Raw genomic sequence first — 16,942 nt, 5'->3', positions numbered from 1 at the left:
GGTTTGTGTTTTCAGTAAAGCGCTAGTTTTCTGTAATTCTGCAAACATATGGAAATATCATCAGTTGATTCATTCGCATTAGTTTTATTGATATATGTTAGATAAGCTGTGAAGTTTTTAATTTTTGTTCGTTTTAAGTTCCAACTTTGCTCTTTACTTCCCTCGGAAAAACGTTGTTTTTAAAAATTAATCTCATTAAAAGGTGGATATTATGCTTCAGCCGAAGAGTTTAAAACAAAAATTCCCCCCAAAACTTCGGAAAAGAGAGTTCAAGACGTTTGGAAAGAAACCGCGCAAAAGAGAAAATATAACAATGAGCACGAAGGATGTATATCTCTTCCAGTTCTATCTCCAATACTTGAAATCGTTAAGAAATTTGGCAATAGTCCTTAACCTGAGTTGAGGTTTGTCCTCCTCCCTCTTTCCCTCAGTGGCGTAATTTTGTCAAACTCCTGGAGGTGAGGGGGAAAGTTGGAACCAATTTTCTCAAATCAAATGAAAATGACCGTGAAAACTTAAGATAGGCATAAATTTTAGCTGAGGCGGAGGGGCAAGCTGGTGACTGGGGGAGCAGTTGTCTCCCCTGCTCCATAGCAAATTACGCGCCTGCTTGCCCTGTTATGAAAATTACAATCATAGAAGCTACGTATCTTGTAAAGCCAAATCTTGATTGGCCTTACAATACTTGACTGGCTTTGGAATTGACATGGAAGACCTCCATGTGACATTTATGATTGCCCAAAAATTCGGTTTTCCAGAAAAACCCGTAGGTCGACATGTTTTCACCGTTCTACTTATTCGAGACAGTACAACCGCGTTTGAAGAGGTTTTGAACATTTTCATTTTTTTCAGAATAGAAGCCCTACCCCCTCCCCAACCGTATTTTTACATCACTGATCGAGTCTCTCCAAAATAGGGAACGTCAATGCATAAAATACTTTCGGTGAACAAGACCACCTTATTTTTTCAAAATTCCAAGTAGAGTAATTTTGGAATCTCAAAATAATTCTGAAAAAGCCCAATTTAAAGGGTCTAGTGTCGTCATTACCGTGGGTCCCGCCTTTGATGACCATGCTCTAAAACCTAGTTAATTAAACCAGCTGAAATTTTTAATTTGTTTGTGAAATTTAACGGATTAATGCTAAATCAAATAACTTGCATGTGTTAATTGAATCAAGCCCCAGCAATAAACTTGTTTTCGGCACCGCTTTTAAACAAGGTATCACGCAAATTACCGTTACAACCATTAAATATAACCCTAACTCTATACCGCATTGCAAAGATTGTTTCACATAGTCCCCTACCAGTCACTGGATAAACACAATTTGATAAGTTAAAGCGTTTTACACAGTAGAAACTGAAAAAATACCATGGTAAGTTTTATACTTTTATTCCTGCATTTCTTAGCTTGTTACTATTTACGTTGGTTAGTCAAAAGTTGCGACTTGAAACTTACATTTTGAGCAAATGGAACAAAGATATCTGCTTCTGAGGATATAGCCACCTTCTTCTAATTTCAAAGTGGGTACGTAAACAGGAGTTTCTTCGCCTTGTCCCTTCCAAGCAAAAATTTATAAGATTTTCTCAATGTTTTCTTATATCTTTCGTATTATTTGCCTAGTTTTGATGTGCTCTAAGATTTATGTCCCCTCCCTCTAAACCGTTAGTCCCCACGCATTACTCCAAACAGTACCATCACATCTATAATATAAGGTGTTCTGCACAGCATAAAGTGAAAGAATTCTTTAAAAATATTTCTATTACTCCATTTATTTTTGGTTTGTTATTATTTGCGTTGGTTAGAATCCAAAGATATGTTTTTGATTTTTATATTTTAGCAAAACAAAATAGGATCTCTTGTCACCAGATCTTAATTTCAAAGCTGGCACGGATACAGGGGTTCTTTTACTCTGTCCCCCTCAAAATTTGATTTTACGACTTCCATTATGTTTGCTTAAATCTTTCGTAAAGTTGCCTATTTTTAAATGTGCTTTAGGGTTTTTACCCCCCCCCCCTTCAGCTTCCGTTCCCCCCGGTCAACCTCAAACAGATTTTTGTGTTTGAGCATATTTCAAAACTAAGATAATAATGCCTTTATATATTCATCTCTTTATATTTTATGGATTCTATTAAAGAACAAAGGCGAACTTTACTTAGCTTATTGCAAAATAGAAAATTCTCTTCTTTTGGCTCTTATTAAACAGCGGGAGTTAAGGAGGGGGCAGCTCGTAACTCACTTCATACTTGAAATGATTTTTGTTCGTTCTGTTTTGACATAACTCTTTACTTTCCACTGATATTTTTGTATTTTATTTTTGTTCGTTTTCAAAACCATTTCCTAAGTTACTCTAAAAGATATAACAAAGCCTACTGCCCCCCGCCCGAAAAAAAATTCTTTAAATCAAAGCTTAAGTCTTGCAGAACAATGCTTGGAGAAGAGAAGCCTATTTAGAAAATAAAGCGCATTTTTCTAAAAGAATATGTTGTCTCTGCAATAAGTAACTCTTTTCTGCAAAGAAAGTATTAATTGGTAAACCCAGCTGGAGTTATTGAGAAGCGCATTTGTGATTTCACTACCGAATGCCAGAAGTCTTTCATCTTTGGTCATTTCTGTTTTTCCCTTGTTTGTAGTTGTCAAAGTGTGTTTTTATTTCTGTTGCCACTTTTTCGTTTTTTTCTTTTCTTGATTTTTACTCTGTCTTTTTCTGGGCTTTCTGCCAAGTTTTTAGTGATGGGTTATAAATAAAATGACGATGATGACTTATATATATATATATATATATATATATATATATATATATATATATATATATATATATATATATATATATATATATATATATATGTGTTGTATATATATATTAAATAAAAAAAACAAGTTTTTTTTAACTAAAAGTAAGGAGCGACATTAAAACTTAAAACGACCAGAAATTACTTCGTATATGAAAGAGGCTGCTTCCTCATCAACGCCTCGCTCTTTACGCTAAAGTTTGGCTCTTTCTCTCAATTCTTCTTTTTAAAACAGTAAAAAACTTTAGCGTAAAGAGTGGGGCGTTGATGAGGAAGCAGCCTCTTTCATATACGAAGTAATTTCTGGTCGTTTTAAGTTTTAATGTCGCTCCTTACTTTTAGTTAAAAAAACTTGTTTTTTTTTATTTAATTTCTGGACGTTTTTGAATCAAAGCATGTTTTGGCTCTCCGCAGAGGAATAATTAAAACAAAATTTGCATTTTTTTTTTTTGGCTAAATGGCTTTCTCATAATTTTGATCGAATGATTTTGAGAAAAAAAGAGCGGGGGAGGAAGCCTAGTTGCCCTCCAATTTTTTGGTTAATTAAAAAGGCAACTAGAATTTTTAATTTTTTACGAATATTTTTATTAGTAAAAGATCTACGTAACTTATAAATTAGCTTACGTAAAGAACTTTTGTATTCTCATATTTTTATTACATATATGAGGGGGTTGGCCCCCTTGTCAGATCCTCGCTCTTTACACTAAAGCTTAAATTTTGTCCCAATTCATTAAGAATGACCCCAGAATTACAAAAGCCGTAGAATAAATAGTTGAAATTACTAAAAATACTTTAGCGTAAAGAGCGAGGTATTAGGAGGAGGTGAGCCCCTCAAAGTGGTAATAATTTCTGTTTGTTTTAAGTTTTAATGCTGCTCCTTACTTCCAGCTGAAAGAACTTTTTCATATTTATTTTTTCATTGTTTTTCTTTTTAAATAATGCTAGTAAATCCTACACTCCCTTCATGGAGATTTTCTTCCCCCATGACAAACTATCGATGAAAAGTTCCCCCAGAATACCCCCCTCTTCTCAACCCCTCCCCCAACCAAAAAAATCCTCCTGAAAACGCCTGTACACTTCCCAATAACCATTACTATATGTAAGCACCTGTCAAAGTTTGTAACTTGTTGCCCCTCCCACGGGGACTGTGGGGGAGTAAGTCGTCCCCAAAGACAAAGTTATAAGGGTTTTTCAACTACGGTGAATAAAATGGCTATCTCAGAATTTTGATCCGTTGACTTTGGTAAAATAATTAGCGTGGGAGGGGACCTAGGTGCCCTCCAATTTTTTTGGCCACTTAAAAAGGGCACTAGAACTTCTCATTTCCGTTAGAATGAGCCCTCTTGTAACATTCTAGGACAACTGGGTCGATACGATCACCCCTGGGAAAAAAAACAAAAAAAAAACAACAAATAAACAAATAAACACGCATCCGTGATCTGCCTTCTGGCAAAAAATACAAAATTCCACATTTTTGTAGATAGGAGCTTGAAAATTCTACAGGAGGGTTCTCTGATACGCTGAATCTGATGGTGTGATTTTCGTCAAGATTCTATGACTTCTAGGGGGCGTTTCCCCCTATTTTCTAAAATAACGCAAATTTTCTCAGGCTCGTAACTTCTGATGGGTAAGACTAAACTTGATGAAACTTATATATTTAAAATCAGCATTAAAATGCGATTCTTTTGATGTAGGTATTGGTATCAAAATTCCATTTTTTAGAGTTTTGGTTACTATTGAGCCGGGTCGCTCCTTACTACAGTTCGTTACCACGAACTGTTTGATATATATTGTGTTTGTGTGTGTGAGTGTTTGTGCTGTGTTTACTGCGAATGTCGACATTCACCAGTGAATGTCCGAAATACCTTTTCTTCTTCTTGGATTCAGTCAGCGTTGCCAGTCAACTTTTTCAATTTATTGCAAGGTTTGATAATGACAGGTTAGGTAGATTTAGGTTATCTTGGGTTAGGTTTTTACCCCAATTCTGAGATTTATAGCCAAATTTAACCTAATTTTATCTTACCTAATCTAAGCTAACATAATCTAACCTCACTTTAACTTTTACTAGTATAGGTTGCATTACACTAAAAAAGCTGACTCGTGAAGCTAATTGAATCCAAGCAGAGTAAAAGGAATGTCGGTAATCCACCGGTGAATGTCATTATTACCCAGTGTTTGGATATTCACGGTAACATAGATAGATATATAGATATCTATGGGAACAAAATCCACTTAGGGGCCATGGTAAAAAACAACTAATAACACAAAATAATGCCACAAGATACTAGCTCACGTAACAGGGTATATAATAATAACTATGAAGAAGCATAAAAAAAGCAGATAATACCGTAAAACTCACACAATTACACAAAATGTCACACATAGGATCATATTTAAAATATGAAAAAAAAACATATTTTAAATGTTTTAAAGCTACATGGATCATGGCTACAAAAAAGAACAAAGAAAACGCTTGAAGCACACCATATAAAATAACCTCCAACATTCTTTTCTTGTCCCACCTATCGTCCATCCTCCAAAAATCTCTCTCTGTTCTGCATGGCTACACGCACGTACCTACCCACATTCTTAATATCAACTTTACACTTGCTTTTTAAAATTCCGATCATCCAATTTTTACCATTTATCCCAATCCAAAAAATTCCTACCCTTAAATCCTTTAACTCCTTACAATTGCACATAAAGAAAAACATATATACATATATGTCAGAGGCTAAATCCGTAATTATGTGCTCTTCGTAGATCCCCCTATAGGGGACCAGGAGTGACGTCTCCGGGGACACAGGAGACTTCTACTGATTTCAAAGATATACTATTATTAGTTTAAACCTACCCAAAGCTACGAACCTGAGAAAATTTACCCTATTTTCAAAAAAGGGATAAACAAAGGGTTTAAAAGCTATGATCCTGAGGAAATTTGCCTAATTTCCAAAAAGTGGATAAACACAAAAAGAGAAATATTGATCAAAATAAAACTATAAAATTCATAATATCAGAGAACTCTGTTGTTAAAGTTTCTAGCTCCTATCTGCAAAAATGTATTTTTCTTTTTTCAATAAGAATGATCATATATGCGTCTTTATTTGTTGTTGCTTTTTCAGGGATGCTACTATCAAACCAATGGTCCTAGAAAATCAGGACATGGCTCATTTGTACAAAAATTAAAGGTTCTATCCTTTTGAAGTGGCCAAAAAAATTTGCCACGGTAAAGTGGCGTTTTCTGCCATTTTCTTGTATCAAACAACGATTTTGTCCAAAAGAGGGCCAAATTGCTGTTGATGAAAAATCGTGCAATAGCTAATCGACCTAATGTATGAAAATACCGTATATTGAGGTTCCCAATCTCAAACCAATTAAAACCGCACGGTAGCGCATTCGTTCCTCAAAATTTACGAAGTCAAACAGTTCGTGGTAACGAACTGTAGTAAGGAGCGACCCGGCTCAATAGTAACCAAAACTCTAAAAAATGGGATTTTGATACCAATAGCTACATAAAAAGAATCGCATTTTAATGCTGATTTGAAATATATAAGTTTCATCAAGTTTATTTAGTCTTACCCATCAAAAGTTACGAGCCTGAGAAAATTTGCGTTATTTTAGAAAATAGGGGAAAACACCCCCTAAAAGTCATAGAATCTTAACGAAAATCACACCATCAGATTCAGCGTATCAGAGAACCCTACTGTAGAAGTTTCAAGCTCCTATCTACAAATGTGGAATTTTGTATGTTTGCCAGAAGGCAGATCACGGATGCGTGTTTCTTTTTTTTTCCAGGGGTGATTGTATCGACCCAGTTGTCCTAGAATGTTGCGAGAGGGCTCATTCTAACGGAAATGAAAAGTTCTAGTGCCCTTTTTAAGTGACCAAAAAAATTGGAGGGCACCTAGGCCCCCTCCCACGCTAATTATTTTCCCAAAGTCAATGGATCAAAATTCTGAGATAGCCATTTTATTCAGCGTAGTCGAAAAACCTTATAACTATGTCTTTGGGGACGACTTACTCCCCCACAGTCCTCGTGGGAGGGGCTACAAATTACAAACTTTGACCAGTGCTTACATGTAGTAATGGTTATTGGGAAGTGTACAGGCGTTTTCAGGAGGATTTTTCGGTTTGGGGGAGGGGTTGAGAAGAGGGGGATATGCTGGGGGAACTTTCCATCGAGGAATTTGTCATGGTGGAAGAAAATTTCCATGTAGGGAGCGCAGGATTTACTAGCATTATTTAAAAAAAAAATGAAAAAATAAATATGAAAAAGTATTTTTTTTTTTCAGTTGGAAGTAAGGAGCAGCATTAAAACTTAAAATGAACAGAAATTATTACCCATTTTAGGGGCTCACCTCCTCCTAATACCTCACTCTTTACGCTAAAGTATTTTTAGTAAAATCAACTATTTATTCTACGGCTTTTGTGATTCAGGGGTCATTCTTAATGAATTGGGACGAAATTCAAGCTTTAGTGTAAAGAGCGAGGTACTGACGAGGGGGCGAACCCCCTCATATATGTAATAAAAACATGAGCATACAAAAGTTCTTTACGTAAGCTAATTTATAAGTTACGTATATCTTTTACTAATAAAAAGATTCGTAAAAAATGAAAAGTTCTAGTTGCCTTTTTAATTAACCAAAAAATCGGAGGGCAACTAGGCTTCCTCCCCCACTGTTTTTTCTCAAAATCATTCGATCAAAATTATGAGAAAGCCATTTAGCCAAAAAAAAATATGCAAATTTTGTTTTAATTATTCCTCTGCGGAGAGCCAAAATCAAAACATGCATTGATTCAAAAACGTTCAGAAATTAAATAAAAAAAAACAAGTTTTTTAACTGAAAGTAAGGAGTGACATTAAAACTTCAAACGAACAGAAATTACTCCGTATATGAAATGGGTTTTCCCCTCCGCAATCCCTCGCTCTTTACGCTAAAGTTTGACTCTTTGCCACAATTCTAATTTTTAAAACAATTAAAATTTTTAGCGTAAAGAGCGAGGGATTGCGGAGGGGAAAACCCATTTCATATAAGGAGTAATTTCTGTTCGTTTTAATGTCGCTTCTTACTTTCAGTTAAAAAAAAAACTTGTTTTTTTTTAATTATTTAATTCATACAAGATCTATGGTTAATATGGACATTTATTTTAAAGCTTTATTTAACTAAGGTGATTCACTTGATATTTCACAAAATTACATAGAGTGGCATATCAGCTCTTATAATAGGCTGGTGGGTCATTGAAAACGGAGGGAGGGGTCCCCGTAAATTGTCTGACTCACAATTGTCCTTCAGGTAAATATGGAAAAGGTTCTGGGAGGGGGGGAGTATTTTTTTAATCTCTTATCTTCATTTTAACTTAGCCTAATAAGGGTGTTGTGGGGTGATAGCTTCCATCTCACGTATAAAAATGTTTCCTTTTGTCGCATAGGCCTACAAGAGTTCATTCGTATTCTTGCTGACAAAAAGAATAGAGGAAGACAATTTTTGGGGAGGTCAGGAGGAGGGGGACAAATTTTGAGCAAAATCAGTGATGTTTAAATTGAGGGAAATCAGGTAACTCTTTGTTTTTATTTATGTTTAGATAGAAATATCAGGCTTTATTTCTTAATTTTTAATTTTAATTTAATTTTATTTTTTAATTTTTTTATATATTAGACAGTTGGTGGTAACGAAGTGTAAGAAAGGAGCAACTCGTGCTGATCGTAATCAAAACTAAAAAAAAACAAAAAAAAGCAAAGGAGTTTTGGCTAAGAGCCTTAGAAAATACGCACAATTTCTGTAAAAGAGTGAAAGCAATCCAAAAAGGGCGAGTGATTTTAATGAAAATTACACTATCAAATTCATTATATAAGAGAAGAATATTGTAATAGTTTCAAGCCCTCGTCTACAAAAATACAAATTCTATTTATTTTTTTCTTTGAAAAGAATGTTCATGGATGCCTACTCATTAAAAAAAAGGACCGTTCTACTAACCTTTTTAATTACCAGAAAAGATCGTGCCGAAACAAAATATGATTTTCTGGTAATTTGTGGCGTAAAACAGCCCCCCTCTCAATGTGACAATCTTTCAAATGTAACATAAAGAAATATATTCACATGCCTTCCAGCACAGAGGTTAAAAAGTGGGGTGGCACATCATGAGCGTCACCAGGAAATTTTTAAGGTGGGTTTTAGTTGGGAGGTGCTACCAGGAGCTTTGTTTCTACAGAGTCTAAATGGTAATATTCCTCATCCTTATAAATATCCCAGGGATGCATTTTTTTTAAGGAATGAATGCCATTGCTAAAGAACAGTTTTGCAGATATTAAACTTGAATGTAAAAAACAAGAGTAATAACCCTCCTTCACATTTGAGTAAGCTCTGAACAGGTACGGGCAATAAACTAGAAGTGAAGAGTGACCCTCGTCAATTAAAATTGAAAGCGTCAGAAACTTTTGATTTCCGCATGTACAGCAATAAAATTTTTCTTATTCATACTGATTCTAAATATACAAAATGTATCAATTTTAAAATTACGCATAAAACCTATTAGCATTTCAAATTTACATAATTTTAGAAACAGGAAATAAACTCCCACAACAGCGGTATATGGCATAATGAATACTAAAGGTCCTATACCCCTCTCCAATTTCCAGACTGGACACTATGGGTACATTAGATTTGTTTCTCTTTGTTGAAAACACCAAAGGTGTAGAATCGAAATCCAGAATACAAAACAGTAGTTGGACACGCTCCAAGTGAAATTGCCTTGCTTCAAGTCCTATTCGGGCTATGATGGTTCATTCTGTACTTTTTCCGTTTTATTTCTTTTATCAAATCTTGGTATACTTACCTGCAATCATTTCTTTTAGGAAAGATATTTCTTCCTGTTATGTTTATCCGTTTTTATGGTAGCTGTTCTAGCAAAAAAAGAGGATGATGATTCCAAGGATTATAAGAAGACATTTTTCAAGAAACCTGACATGAGAGTTAATCCTTTCTTTGGTTACAATAAATACAAAGTCGTCAAATATACACCTCCCCTTTTACCCCCTACCCCATTGGTTGCATCTGTGGCTTACCCTGCATATACTTCAGATCAGGGGTATGATGACGAGTCAAGGTACTATGACTATCAAGGACAAGGTAAATCTTTTAATACATACCAGTAGATACTAAAATAACCTTGAAATATAAATATAACCTAGATATAATAACACTGCTTTTTAAATTGCAGTAAAATTCTGAATCCAAAAAGGTAAATTTTTTTTCGGGCTATTCTTTCATCAACATCATCATTTGAGTCTGTTTTACGGATATTAAGTTTGGTTTAGAAGATTCCACGGAACACTAAATTTACAGAAGATTCACAAAAGTAGATGCAACTAGCATTTAGGCAATGTCAGGAAATATACTTTTGGAATTACTTGTGTGATCAACAAAGTGCTTGAGGGAATTGTCGCTTCCGTATTCGTGTCTTGCCACCTTGAATTTCAGTTTTTTTCTTTATTTTTACAGCATCCTTTTTGAAAAAAGAACTAACACAATTACTGGAAAAGTACTTGGAAATTTATTGCCCCTTGCGAGGCCTAATACATGGTCTCTTCATTTCTTCTTTTCAACCAAACTAGTTACGAAAAAAGTATTTCAAGGAAATTATACTTTGGTATTTCCTTAATGCTTTAATTCTAGACTAAGATATTACAATAAATACGCTTACTTTAGATTGATGCTATCTTATCATATTTCAACTGTGGATAATTTTTTATTTCCAATATTTTTGTTGATAACTATTGATATTTTTCGTTGGGTGTCTATATATCCAACGAATATTGGATTTACAGAATATGTTCTGTAAATACATTAAAAAAAAATCTATCTACATTCAGAAAATATTGTTATGTTCACGATTAAATAATAAGATATTAGCACACGACCGCCAGGCTCGCGTAACCGTTGTGCAGAGCTGTCTGTGTTTCTTGGCTAATTTCACCTCGAGGGTCGCCTACAAAGAATATTGGAAACTAATGGCTGACAAATTTCAGTTTCAAATCTACGATTCATATCAAATTTCCTATTTTCTCAAGAAATTTAAAACTTGCCCAAATGTTTCTGACTTATTTTCTATTTATAACCATAAGGGAATAAAGCTTCGACTTAAATCTTTCTGATGAAAGTAAATAGCGAAGATGAAGCTCTAAACGAAATATTTCAGCGCACTTTTCATATAACTCCTTAAATAAATTACTTGTATTTTACTTGCATAAAGAACTATGAATTCTGTGAATTGTCATCCACAGAATTTATAAAATTACGTTTGTATAAATAGTTAGATATTAATAGGTAGGTGACTGAAAATGCGCAACACGTTTACATTTTTAGAAATTTTTTTACAAGATTGATGAAAAGAGTCCACAACATTTAAAATATTCAAAAAATTTTGGAGTAAGTACATCAAAAGTATTCATTAGAACCAAAAAATTAATTTTCCCCATTTTAGTCCATTTGTAAAATGTGCTTTTTAAAAGTTTTTTTTTATAAAGTATTTATTTATACAATTCTGAAAAAGGATTTTGCCAGCTTTGCCCCTCACTGAGACTATCTGTCTTGGCTTTACTCCAATTACCCATGGCTCTCAAGTCTTTCATCACTTCCATCAAGTTGATTTTAATTCAAAAATCAACAGACTCGGTCCAGGCCTTCGGCCCTCGACCTCGTTATTAGCCATCTCTAATTATTAACGGCATTTTTATATAGGGATTCAAGTACAATTCCCTTTTAATTGACACAAAAATTTAACTACTCAAATAGCTTTCAAAACGTTAAACTCATTTTGAGTCCTTCATTTGTATTGAGAATTATTTGATTAATTATTTATTCCAGGTTATTTTTTTTATTTATTTTAAAGTTAAGATAGTAGATCTTGAAAAGTGTTCACGTTGAACATTGCCCTCAAAAAGTACATTAGGCATCAGGGCCATATCCAAGGTGTGGAGGGGGGTTTACAACCCCTCCCCCCAAAAAAAGTTTGTCCAACTCGTGATAAAGTAACAAAATGCACATAAACCAATTTTGGATGTTTTGTAAAGTTAATTTTTGTACCCCCCCCCCGAACAAAATTTCTGGATTTGGCCTTGTTAGGCATGCATATCATTATTATCTTACGGCTTTAGGTTTTTTCAAACTAAATGATTTTTTACAAGTGATTCTTGTGATACTATTGAAATAAGTGACACCTCTATACTTTTCATAGTATAGACCTATGTGGTGCCAGGGTACTATTACACTTTTCCCAGATATGTTCAATCAATTAAGATTAAAAAAAAAAGGGCCTAAAAGGCACTGCTCTGTAACTAAGCAGACGTTAAGGTCCATAAACATATAAGATTCTTCACTAACATGAATTACGGCTTCATCAACTTAACAATAGGGCTCCTCCCTAGATGTACAACCACGTTATTCATTAAAAAAAAAATCAATTAATATTCAAAGACGAAAAACTTTGAAAACACATTTCTTAAAATAGAACTTAAAACAAAATTATTCCTTTGCAGTTTAATATATTTACAAAGCTAGTTCAACCAAACTGACTCATGATATTTCCTTAAATTCAAGAAATTCTGAAGAACTAGTACTTTAATAAAACTAAGTTTACTTGATTTACTTAGAGAATCTTAATTGCATACTAAAATTCACTGACATCACGGCTGGTAAAAGACTATTGGGAGCCTCATAAACTAGTGTTTTATTTTATGTAGGTTAGTCAAGACTTTCCTAATCTTTAGAAAATATCGTATTTCGGGTTTTTAGTAAAGTGCTAATTCTAAAAGGCGCTAATTTTACTAAGGAGCAGAATTCTAAGAATCTGGAGACTGTTTAACAATAATTTTTATTCGTTTTCAACTTAGCTCTTGGTAAATTTATGACAGTTCATATAACTGACTTACCAAAAAAGTTAACATACCATTCGATGCCTTTTTTTTGTTCTTTACGAATATAATAATCTCTTCTACCGCAAATTCAAATTTAAGCATTTTTTAGCCTAACCTAAACTAACCTTATTACAAATAATTTTAGCACTGAGAAAACGTAGCATTACTTTGTCGAAAACGACCAAGAAAACGGCGCTGAGAAAACGTAGTATTAATTTGTCGAAAACGAGCGATAACTCATACTTTAATTGAAAACTAGTCATTTTTAAGAGCTCGGAAAGTGCTTAAATTTGAATTTGCGGTAGAAGCGATTGTTATCGCTTCTAGTGCAAACTAGTTTTTTTGTAGAAACTAAACTTCAGCTGGGGGAGGGAGAAAAATAAGGTCTGGAGGGGGCAGTTGCCCCCTTCCCTCCTGCCCCATAGCAAATTACGCTCCTGAATATCACCTCATTATAATACACAAAAAATGACCACTTGTTTGCTGGAGTTATTATATAAAAGTAACAAATCATACTAGCCTATTTTAATACCAATAAAATAGATTTTACAGCAAAATTTGCCTATTTTTCTTTTTATATTCTGTTTTCCCGAATGATATATTAATAAAATCCAAGCCCTACTCCAATTAGCGTTTCTCATTCAGTGAATTAAAAAATTGAAGAGCGAGAAATTTTAAACCGCCTTAACTATTCGTAAATTTCTGTTCTAGTACCATATGTCCCTCCATCTACAAGCTACATCACCCCTGAGCAGGTGCCATATGAGGACACAAACTTGCGCTCTAATCAAGAAATGGGACAGCCAAGCTATAGAAGACATGCGATGGATCATATAGTGCTGGGCAAAAAAGCATATCCTGATATATCAAGCTTTATAAGAGGCAGCACAGTTTAATTTTGTTTCTTTAATATTTATTTATATTTTTCAGATTAAATAAAAACACAATTTTTCAGATTATTAAAATTGCTAGAGTAAAGAGCGACATTGAAATTTAAAACGAACAGAAATTATTCCATAGATGAGGGCATTGCCCCTTCCCCAAATCCTCGATCGTTACGCTTAGTTTTCATAGTGTTTTAAGAAAGCTTCTTATTCCAACTCAACGGCCCTCGTGTTTAAGCAGTCGTTCTTAATAAATACGGACAAAAAGTCAAACTTTAGCGTAAAGAGCGAAGAATTTATAAGGACAACACCCTCGTATATAGGAAAAAAATGTTTCCGAATTAAAGTTTAATTTTTCTCTTACTTTCAGTTTTGAAACTTTTTTTTAAAAGTGATTTTTGATCGTTTTTCAAATCATTTCCAGGCCTAATCGAGAAATAAATTGAGGCACCGGCCCCATAACTCCGATTTCCTGCTGATAAATTGCATATACAAATAATTTTAGATAGATTGCCAGTGTCCCACTCTTTCATTTTTCTGGCATAAGAACTTAAATTCCAGGTTGTAATTACAGTTTTGGACAAAATTTGAATGTTTAGTCAAAATTTTCGATGAATAGTAGATTTGTTGAAAAAGTCCTCAAAGCTATTTTTAATATTGAATTTTGGGTATACGAGAACGGGTATTATTGTTTTTATGGATAAAAATTCTGCGTGACTTCTGATCTTCTACGTCACTAAAGCCATCGCAACCTCTACAATAGGGTTCTCTGATGCTTAAATGCATAACATTGTATACATACGTTTAAATACACTGAAACATTGTATGCAAAAACGAAAAGAGAAATACAGCTATTTGAAATCACTGAAAACCAAACTTCTGACAGCACCCCCCCCCCCCTAGCAGCAATAATAGCATTTCCAGGAATCAAGTGGCAGAACATTTCAATTTCTATCGCCTCGTTTCCCAAAATTCATTTTATATTTGTCTGAAACCTCGGTGAGAAGTAGGATATTTAGGCGTTGAAATGCACTTTTTAAGGCACCTCCCCCCTAAAATGACCAAGCACCCATCCTTCATATTAGCTGATGCGCACTTACACATAATTGTTTAAAATTTTATGAAATATAAAGCAAATCAGTTTAGTTAAATGCAGCTTTAAAATAAATGTCAAAAAAATATATTTTTCTGGAATAAGAAAGGAGGTATCACTCCGTAGAACCCTTATTCAGGGTCCTAGAACCCTTGGTTCCCCAAACACACTACCATGGACAACGTGACTTTTCAGGAACGAATGCGCGACCGTGCGGTATTTCTTCCTCTACAATTAGGAAGCTCAAAACATAGTTCTTGATATTTTTAAATAGATTGGCTATCTCAGAATTTGCAATACAAAGCAAATTAGTCGTTTTTGGGGCAAAATTATAGTTTAGCGCCACAAATAATCAGACAGCGTCAATTTCCCATAGCATGATCTGTTAGGTCACTTAAAATCGGTATTAGAACTTATTAAATCCCGTCCGGTTGAGCCCAAACTCGATTTTCTAGGATCATTGGTTCGAGAAGATCGCTCCTCGGAATTTTTTTTTGAATTTAGCTAAAAAAACAACAACTAATTGTGCGATATTCACTAAGATCACTTGACCTTTAAGGGGTGCCCCCCTTCTGTGAAAATCAGGCGAATTTTCTCCAGCTCTCAGGTTTTGATAATAATATTAAACATAGTGAATTTTAAGTACCACATTTGGAATCTGAATAAAAAACTAGTTTTTAAAAAAATATTAATTATTGCCGTTTTTTAGAGCTTCGGTTACTGTTGGCCCGAGTTGCTCCTTACTTATTTCGTTACCACAAACTGTTTGACAGTAGAAATATGAGAATCTATCCTGCCCAGAACTAATGGAGCTCAGTGGCACAAATTTATACAAATATAAGGGGGAATTTATTTTTCAAAATCTAGGGGAACAGTCACTTCTTGTTTTTTCGATAGAAATACCAAAAAAAGAATTACTTAAAAAGAAAAAACATTTTTTTTAATCCAAGGGGCGAAGGAAAATCTCGTGGAGAAGGACTATATATCCCCCTCCCTTACATCCACCAAGTTGGCGCCACTGATGGAGCCTGGAACAATTTCGGAAAACAACTTTACTGACAACAATAGCTTATCTAAAAGTCTGCAAACTGCCTCTGTGCCCACAATGGTTATACCCAAGGAAAACACTCCATGGTTTAGGTCTAGTTTGATGTTCTACTAGAAATACTGAAAACTATGGCAAAACGATAGTTGTGACAAACCATGCTGGAGTCCAGAAAAAAAGAAGAAAAAACTATTATGCAACACTAATTTGCCAAATCTCAAGAGAGATTAACTCTTCCTAATTTTACTCTATACCAGTAGCTGCATTCGACAGCAAAGGTGATGCTTATATGGCTTTTGTTGTAGGCCAAGACATCTGAAAATATCGTCTTCAAATGGTATATTTAAAGCGATCTCCGTGGATTTGTCAAAATACGTCCAGAAAACGTTTAAAAAAAACAGATTTTTTTTTTTGAAATGACAAAATGAGTAGCTACATACTTTTGTCCTTGTGCTGGAACCTTATTTACGACATGTTTACCTATATTTAAAGAAAGCCTTTTGATAGGCGCTATTTCATAAAGGTCAATGTAGCATGGAGCCAAAAAGCTTATATAGAATGCTAGGGTTTTCTTCTTTAAGGGTAAAATGAGTAGCATCATATTGTGCTTCTTCTTTGCTCAAATTCAAGCGACAGTTTGGTACAATTTAATAAAGATTTCATTCATATGGAATAAATTAGTGAAGGAATTCAATTATTTAGAGAAGGCCAATTTCATGTGTAGCCAAAAAGATACCAGGGAAGTAATCGTTTGCTTAAAGGAGATACACATCGCGGTGCTCCTCAAGACACCCTGGATGTGACATTTTGGGCAACATTTAGTTTCCATACTTCCCTATAGAATTTCTCAAACTGCGTCCAAAATTCTTCCGAAACGAATACACAAGAACAAGGCAGTATCCACGGGGATTAAAGGATATGAACCTCCCCCTCCCCAAAATGTTTTTCCGACTCATAAAAATGTAACAAAATGAATAGAAACAAATTTTTGATTCGTTTTTTAAGTTTTATTGTAACCCCCATCCCGGAAATTTTTTTTTGTAAAACATCTGCGATAAAAAAAAATCTTGATACGACCCTGCAAAAGAAAATAATTTACTGCAATATTTTTTCTACATTTCTAAAAGCCTTTTTTTGTATACATAAAAAAAAATGTGTACACACTGCGTGAACTTCTTTTGCATATGTTCATTCTTTTCTATTTTCGCTTAACTGAC

The 16,942-nt window shown here is 34.2% G+C and overlaps 1 protein-coding gene across 1 annotated transcript; it reads left to right on the top strand.

The window, feature by feature from the left end:
* Positions 1 to 1,240: 1,240 nt before the first annotated feature.
* On the top strand, positions 1,241 to 13,668 carry LOC136034125 (uncharacterized). Its single transcript, XM_065715285.1, has 3 exons — positions 1,241 to 1,373; positions 9,644 to 9,917; positions 13,415 to 13,668. The coding sequence occupies exons 1-3, from the start codon at positions 1,371 to 1,373 to the stop codon at positions 13,597 to 13,599; spliced, it is 462 nt and encodes a 153-aa protein (XP_065571357.1). The 5' UTR covers positions 1,241 to 1,370; the 3' UTR covers positions 13,600 to 13,668.
* The last annotated feature ends 3,274 nt before the right edge of the window (positions 13,669 to 16,942 follow it).

Source organism: Artemia franciscana, chromosome 12 (assembly GCF_032884065.1).
Source record: "Artemia franciscana chromosome 12, ASM3288406v1, whole genome shotgun sequence".
In the NCBI taxonomy this organism is placed as follows: domain Eukaryota; kingdom Metazoa; phylum Arthropoda; class Branchiopoda; order Anostraca; family Artemiidae; genus Artemia; species Artemia franciscana.
Note: the sequence above shows the minus strand (reverse complement) of the source record. Positions and strands in the feature narration are given on the sequence as shown.